This window comes from Xiphophorus couchianus, chromosome 10 (genome assembly GCF_001444195.1).
Source record: "Xiphophorus couchianus chromosome 10, X_couchianus-1.0, whole genome shotgun sequence".
Taxonomy (NCBI): domain Eukaryota; kingdom Metazoa; phylum Chordata; class Actinopteri; order Cyprinodontiformes; family Poeciliidae; genus Xiphophorus; species Xiphophorus couchianus.
Window position 1 is genome coordinate 7485626 of NC_040237.1, and position 8623 is coordinate 7494248.

Consider the following 8623-nt stretch of genomic DNA (forward strand, 5'->3'; position numbering starts at 1 on the left):
ACTTTTAGCACCCTTTAGACACCAGAAATCCAAAGCTTTGATGGGCAGTGCAGCTCAGAGTTGGTTGAACCTGACCTGCTTTCATATAATGAAAGGTTTTTATTTATTAGGTTTAGAATGTGCTCGTTTGATCAGTTTTATCTTTTGTCACCAGCAGGAATTTGACACAATTTTCACATTGCACATCAACAAAAAACAAAAATAATTGTGTATGTTTTATTTTCAAAAATAAAACAGCAGTATTTTACATAGAATTTGACTTTTTACATTTGATTTTCAAAGATTTGATGCAAGATTTACTTACAATGTTGTTTAGCAAGGCTGAGGTCGTCAGTGTGTGACTGTAGTGTTTCAGAGAGGAAATTGATCAATACTATTCTGCCATGCTAATTTGTTTACCACAAAGGGTAGAAACTGTTTGTCTCTTTTTGCTTCTAAGTTTTTCATTTTAACTTAAAAGGATTAGCCTATGCAGCAAAAAATGCTTAGACTTTAATCAGAGCTTTTAATACATGTGTAAAACACTAAGTTGTCCACATGGAGTTATCATAGTTGCAATAGACTGAACTTATTTCAGGGAACAAAACAATCTAAATTACAAGACTTTCCAGTTAATTGTGACAATATCTAAAAAAAGAGTGTGGCATCCATTTATATTTGGACTTCCAAGTCAAAACTTTGTAGAAACATCCTTCGCTACAATTGCAGCTTTTGAGGCACTCTTCTATTAGCTTTATAAAGTAATAAAGTTGATACAGAAATCTTTCACATTTTCAAGAGGACAAGTCATTAAACATGTGAATGTTTAATGAGTTTAAAGAGTTTGAGTTGTTTTTGTCAACATAAATTCAGACATGTCAATAATACTTAAATGGACTTGTATGTGTAGCTTTTAAAACTGTGTCGCATGGACTCAAATGAGTAAGTGAGCTCCCTCTAGTGGTACATATAAAAAATATCAGTCTTCTTTTAGTAAAGTTTGACAAAGGTTTACTTTTTTTTATAAATCAAAAATGTAAAATTTTTCATCATTATTTTCAGAAAGTATTTGTGTGTTTACGAGAATTAGTTTTTTAATGTTGATTTTATTGCTTAGTGTGTGGTCTTGATACTTCAATAAGACTGTTTTAAAAATAATAGTTATGTGCCGTGTTAATTGTTGTGCCTGAAAAGCAAAACAGATTCTGAGATGTTGCTTAATATTTTTTTTAAAAAAGCAGAAAAAAAATCCTGTTTTAGATAAATTCAGGAGAACTAATAAAGTATTTTTTTTCCTTTTCATCCATCTGCTCCTGTAAGACATTTTACACAGCTCACTTTTTTGTAGAAATGAATCCATGTATGAATCAAAGAATCTTCTGCTTAAAGCATTGGTGGCCAAAATGTTCAAAGCTAAGTATTTTTAAAAAAAAATATGGGCCAGTCAGTTCCTAACTTTTCCAAAGTACCAGACAAACCAGGACAGGGATAAAGCTCACTTCGATGATGGTGAGTGCCACCACCAGGCTGGTAGGGGCATCTTTAAGCAGCTCTTCTTTCTTCGTGCAGTTCTGGAAGTAGGTGGAGTGGATGTAGAGGAAGAAGTCTTGGACATCAGGATTTGGAAAATAACAGCCAGTTAACTCAGTCACAAGCTCCACACATAGCGTCAAATTGTTGTAGATTCTGCAGCGGATAAAAAGAAATTATTGTGTTAGACGGGTATTTTATTAACAATAAGGGAAGAGAATAGAAATTATCTGTCTGTGGTGTGATAGGGAAAAAAAAAAACAGGTTTGTTGCTTTCCAGCAGTTGTTGCATGTTTAGATACAAAAAAGTAGAACAGAATAACATATGATGGTTATATACCAAAATATTCAAAAGGAAAAACCAAAATTTAAAGATGGCACATGGCACAAATAGAAATGACAGAGCACCCCAAAAACAAAAATGTTTTTGTTGTAGAAAACATGCGATTTTTTTTTTGCCAGTTTATTTCTATAAACTGGAAAGGCCAACACAATTAAAATGTATTTATATATGCATGTATTCATTAATTTGTTGCATGGAGTAAGTTATTTACTTTTTGGGTACAGCACCTTCCTTCCACAGATTAAAAATGGGACTGTTAAGTGAATTGGCCCCTCTAAATTACCCTTAGGCCTGAGTGTATGAATGGTCTATGCAGGCATGGACAATGGGGGAATACTATGTCTGTTTTGGGACAGCACTAAATCAAAAGTGCTTTTTAATATGAACTCTCACAGATGCTTTTCTGACTATTTGGACTGATTCAGCTTTCTGTTGAGACACTTACTTTGTATCTCAACAACTGAAACTCCACAGCTAAACCGTGAAGCTCTGTAATATTGTGGCACAGCAAATATAACTAAAACTGCTGTGGTTAAACTACTTCCTGATGGTGCATAAACATAGCAGAAGATTGAAACTGGGGGTTGGGTGACTGAAGGAGGAAACTATTTCTTAAGCAGGAAGAGGAGGAACTTCCTTAGACTCAGTTCTAAAGATGGATATTTCCCAGTAGAACTAAACCAACAAACCTAAGCTCCATGAATACCCGCACAAATACTATCAGTCCACTTTATGAGTGTCCAGTCCTTCCACAATGTCTGGGTAAAAATTCCAACAAATTTAAATTATGGTTGAATTGCACAGCTGTTAGCTCTTTCCACAAACCAACTGTGAATTAATTGAGAAGGATTTTGCAGTGCACAATGTCTTGGGTTTGAGTGTTTGACTTCCAACATGTAGCTACTCTACGTTTTGCAGTTTCAATAAATTTGAATATATTTGTGAATTTAAAAAGGTATCAATACTGGAAGTATCTACCAAAACCACAGTCAATGTTTTTTGCATATAATGAGCATGCCTGTTTGCAGTTACTTCTCTTGCTTCAGTTTATTGCAGCTTTGAACAGGGAAGTGTTTTTCTTTCTTTTTTGTTATTGTTTTTGAAGGGGCCAAGAATGCTGCTAACGAGTTACAAAGGATAGTAGACGGCTTGAATTGGAGCAGAAATTGCATGGTTGAATGCTGAGATCGGGGTGAATAAGATTGCGGTGTGCTTACAGTATAAAGATGCTGAAGTTAGATGAACATCAACTTCAAATGTATGCTCCATATCTTTGTTATTTTGTAGTAGACATTTTGGGATCATCTTTAAATTCTGTCATTTACACGTGTTTTTTTTATGAAATCAATTGAAAGGTCCAGACACAAAATGCGGGGGGATCGAAGTCAATTTAACAATGTTACAATCCTGATCCTCCTTGGATCAATAAAACTGTCACCTGCTAGGAGTAACTAGAGATTCCAGACTAGCTGTGATACAAAGCACAACAAACAGTAGCTGCTGCAGCAAGCCTGCTGGTGCACACCAGGTGAAGAAATACTATCCTCCTATGCTGCACGTCTGAGCTGAGAAATATGTCGATCAGCAGAATTAGGTGCAGACCTGAAAGCACACGAGGCACATGATCTCAGTGGAACAACTCATAGGATGTAGGAGGTTTGTGTGTTTGTTGTGGTTGTGAAATATGATCCAAAACCATATACTGTATATGCACAGATTTGACATAGTCACATTGCCTGTGCCAGATTCAGCATCTGCAGATACACAGATATATACAGATTTGGCATAGTCACTATGGCATGTCTTCTTCCTTTTGCATGGACAAAGACATTTCAAGAATCTCTGTTGTGAAATTCCTTCCTTTATATGAGGAAGGAGTAAATTCAAACATACAAACAACAAAACCATTTTTATGCAATCAAGGCTTAAACAGTTTAAAGCTAATGCACGCTGAGCCATCTTTAATTTGCAGGCGTAAAGGAAAATTGTGTGGGTAGGGCACCAAGACTAGCTTTGGCCCCAGGGGCCCACATCTTTCTAAATCCAGTCATGCTCTCTAACTGCAGATCAAACAACTTACATTCCCATCCACAGTTTTACCACAATTTAAAGCCTGGGCTGGCTTTAAATTTTTTATTATTTATTTATTTTTTAAATTTATTATTAAAAATTATTTTTCAATGTATAAATGATTCCAATAGTAGCTGCAATTATTCTTGAACGCAATTTTACATCTGTTCTAATAAAATGCTACTTGTAAATTATTTTATTGTCTGTAATGTGTTCACAGTTCAATATAATTCTGATAAAATTTAGCTAATGCAGGCTACATGTTTTAAGTACAATTCCTTTCATTTTGGAACCGACACTGAAAACAGCGTCCCCGTGTGGTTTGGTCCTGGAACTGCAGTTAATAGGTGGTCAGTAATGGTACTGCAGGTTTACTTTCATGATGTAAAGCAGTGAAGGTAGTTTGAAAAAAATAACTAATTAAACCGTCTATTAGTAGCTGTCGCGTTGTTACACTCAATACACTTAACTCTAGAAGAGTTTATGAATTTACCTGACATATATTTATTAAAACAGAAAATGTTTTCTTAAGATAACCTATGAAGATTGTGAGATCATTTTGCGGCTTTGCTAAATTATGGATTATGGATGTGAAAGAAAATGGCAGCGCTCCAAGTCTAAACAAGATAACACGGATTGGATTGTTTCAGTTATTCTACATAAAAAAAAAGACGATTTCAGGCAAGACGAAATTTTTAAATATTTGTATTTGGTGGGAAAATATTGCCACTAAAACAAATTTTGCAATAGGCTACCCATGTTTTTTGTTGTTGTTGTTTCTTTACCCCAACAGTTATTTGAAACGTCCATATTTGCTTTAATCAAGTTTTATTCTTCTAATGTTTACAGTCTTGAACAAAAACAGGAAATTGTGCATTTGTGAGTAGCCTTTTGACGTTACAGAGGTGTTTACAAACTAATGTCTATTAAAGTGTGCGTGGATAATCCCTGTTTTATTTTTGCTTGTAATGTAATTGCCAATTGTGTATTCACCTAGAAAAATTACATAAAATAAACTGAGAATTAAAGCCAATTTTAACAACAAAATGTTAAAAAGTTTTTGTTAAAAAAAAACAACAAGCTATTGTTTTTGTCACCATGGCATGGACCAAAATAGCTGTCATTGAGTAGGTGGAAATAAATATCTATGAAAGGACTCAAAACTCTTTTGACATACCTGATAATGTGTTTCAGGACACACCAGTCATCTTTGTGGATATCATGCATTTCTGCATGAAAATGTTCACCACAGTACTGGTGACTGAACTGTATCAGCTCACCCCGGTGGCATTGTTTGTATAGGATTTCATTATTTTGGTCCTGGAAATGTTCTGCAGGAAAACAAAAAAGTATTACAAACATACTCTTGCCAATCAAATAGCCACAGGTTAATTTAAAGTGCTAATCAGACTCAAACTACACCAAAGGATGAACATTTTGCTGGATGAATTGGAGGATATCCTGCATTTCTTTGAAAGGTCAAGCTTGGTGACCTTTGATTGCTTATATTTTAATTTATTAAACAGAGATTGTCCTTAACGGTCCTCCACTCACCATTATCCTCTGTGATAATTAAAGATGGGTTGTTCTTTTCCAGTTCATCCTCAATGTCTTTCAGCTCATCTTTGTACAAACCCGTTGACTTATTGTTTGGGTTTGTCGTACCTGAAAGAAATAATTTTGCTTTACTGAGCAGTAATAATTTGTCTTGCTAAAATAATTACCTTTGTTGGACGGGTTCTTTTTCTGGGCTTTCTTTGGCTTATCTTTAAAATGTATCTCCTGTAGGCTGATCACATTTTTTTTCCTGGCTATTGCAAGGTTGGTTTTCTTTATCTAACTGTTCTGAAGGTAAACGTTCAGAGAAATGTTCTTTTTTCTGTGACCTTTTTGTGAATTAAACCCACAAACTGGAGATGGAGAAGTTTAATTTTTATAATAATCAGCACATTTGGTCAACTTACCTGATAGAGCAAAATGCTCATAAGCTCTGAGTAATGAAGAAAACTGACAGTTTCAATAGCAGTGTCTGAACAAATTGAATTTCCTAATGCATTTTTAAAATTTTTATTTCTTTTGCTGTATAATAATTTTTAAGCTCAGCAGCAGTGGTTAGCTGATATGTCCAATAAAAATCTGATAAAAAAAACAATATTTTAAATGAATTCTAAGGAATAAGTGTTATCCAAGTTGGACTATTTACATGAAAAATTGGCTGCCATTTTTTAAAATGAGTTAAGTTAATTATCAACAATAATGAAAAATCTGATAACTCAGGCTGAACTCCAATATTCATTTTTAGATAATATTCCAATCTGTGCTGTTGAAATCTGAGTCAAAATTGAATTGCCCTGAGATACATTTTCCATAGTTCATTAGAAACAGAACCTCTTAATGTTCCACCAGCACATTAAACCAACTTACTTTATTTTATAAAAGAAAAAGTGAATTGATTCACAATTATTAGAGTCATTAGCTGCTTTCATTATATAAAGCTAATGACCCAATATATCTATTGCTTCCAAGACGAGAAAAAATAGAAACTTAGAATCTCAGATTCTCAGTTAATCAATATAATTAATAGCATATAGAAGTAGCTTTGAGCAATTCAAACCAAAGCGTAGAAGGAACCTTACTGTTTCCATGTGTGAAAACACTGAACGTTTGGTTATTCAGCTCATCGGTAATGGTAACTTGTTGTGACACGGCAACACCTGCAAACACACAAATTAAGTACTTAACATAATCCATATTAATATTTTTACCTTTAATCAGTGCCTACCCCAAAAGGGAGAAAAAAAACCCAACTAACTGCTGTTATAAGAAGCTAAACAAACAAGCAAAAAAATCAGGTTATGCAATCCTAACCGGTATTGTTAAATCATACGCTTACGGAGAATGACAGCAGGTAAGAGAAGGTAGGAGATCATGGTGGCCAGAGATGATCAGAGCAGCAGGACTCTCTGAGGTCGATCTGTGACCTAAGGAGACTCTGAGGCTAAATGCCTCAGTCCTTTGGTATGTTTGCAAAACAGCCCACCCCCTTTATCTTGGCTCTGCTCGCTGCTGCTGTACACAAGCATGCCATAGCCTTGTTTTTGGAAAAATACCAATAAATAGACAAAATTAAAGGATAAATAAAAGATGTTGACACTGGTAGCAAACAGAACCAAAACAACATGACGAGTTACCGAAAAACCTGAATGGTTTCTCTGAATTACAGCTGCAAATATGGCAACTAAAATAGTTAGGTAACCATGAAGTTATGACAACACTAACTAATTTATTAAACTTGTAGTTTCACCTTGTGCTTCCAACTCATAAACCAAATAAATGCATGCTTAACCTCAACCTAAATATCTACACATATGAAAAAATAATACTAAAGTATTAAATTTTTATCAGTTGTTGAAATCTTCCTGCAGTCTGAGAAGTGTCCATTGAAGTCTGGTCTCCACCTCCTAAAATTCAAAGCTCTACTTATGACAGAAATTATTAATATTTAGGGGGAAAAATGACTTTCTCTTTGCCTTGCCAGCAAAATTTAAATCAATAAATGCAATTTTCAAGAGCATATGACTGGATAATTTATAACACAACCTTTATAGTTGTGTTTAGCAAACAAGACAGAGCGCTGCTTTGTTTATACACCAGTACATCAAAGAATTCTGATATACACAAGTGATATTGCTGTTATCTTGATGTTTCCGTAAATTATAGTTAAGACTGCAATTTCCTGTTGCTTTTAAAATTCTTACTGAAGGTTCTCCTAAGGAGTTTCCTTCTTTATTTCACTGCTGCGTGAAGAAGACAAGACTCAAACCTGCAGCTGGTTTAGCACAAAACTCTAGTACAAAACATTTTTGTGTGGACATCTGCAGCGGAACATGCATGAGGGAGTTTTATCAATGCAGGCTCATTTTGTGGATTTGCAAAAAATGACAATCTAATTGAAAGTTATTATTTTGTAAATCATACGTTTTCCTCAAACTGCCACTTCTCTGTGCCAGAAGTATGACAACTTCCTGTGTTTTGCGGTTTTTAATGCACAGCACGTCGAGGCTTATTGTAAAGGCCTCTGTTTTCATGTCTGCCCGTGAGACAGGAAGCTGCTCTTTGCCACTCAATGGTTCACAGCTTGCTGACAGATGTTTACGGACACATAGAGTGTTGACAATAGTATCCTAGTTACAATATGTTGTTTACTATTAGCTGCGTTTGTTCTCGCAAAAAATGGTAAGGATGCACAAAGGATGAGAATTTGTTCACACTAAGGTGGCATGTTTCTTTATTTTGTGCATCAAACGGCTTGCTTTTGAATGTGTAAAAATGTAAACTTGTATAATGCAAAGAATAATGCTGTTTTTATTTGCAGCCATTGCCTTTTTGCTTGAAAAATATCTTTTAAAATGTATTTTAGAGTAATTTGTTTCTACGTTTTGATGGAGAATATAAATGTCCTAAAAACTGAAATGACAAAAAGAAAATTCTCCTTGCAGAAAATGTAAAGGCTGCATCATAATGGAAAACATATAACCATTAGATTCATTTTAATTATTTAACGCCTGAATTTAATTCTAAATCTACCCCTTTTTTGGGTCCTCAAACACAACAACAGCAGCATGCCCTCATCTCGTGGTCTTTTTGCAATTAATTTCTATCAGATTGATGATAAAACCTCTGTCAGTAAATTTGCAGGAC

At 34.6% G+C, this 8623-nt stretch overlaps 1 protein-coding gene across 1 annotated transcript; it reads right to left on the minus strand.

Moving 5' to 3' along the window:
* Positions 1-202: 202 nt before the first annotated feature.
* On the minus strand, positions 203-8267 carry LOC114151931 (receptor activity-modifying protein 1). The gene is made up of 5 exons (XM_028029475.1): positions 6816-8267; positions 6559-6636; positions 5477-5587; positions 5100-5253; positions 203-1665 (listed from the first exon to the last, which is right to left on the minus strand). The coding sequence occupies exons 1-5, from the start codon at positions 6850-6852 to the stop codon at positions 1431-1433; spliced, it is 615 nt and encodes a 204-aa protein (XP_027885276.1). The 5' UTR covers positions 6853-8267; the 3' UTR covers positions 203-1430.
* Positions 8268-8623: the final 356 nt, after the last annotated feature.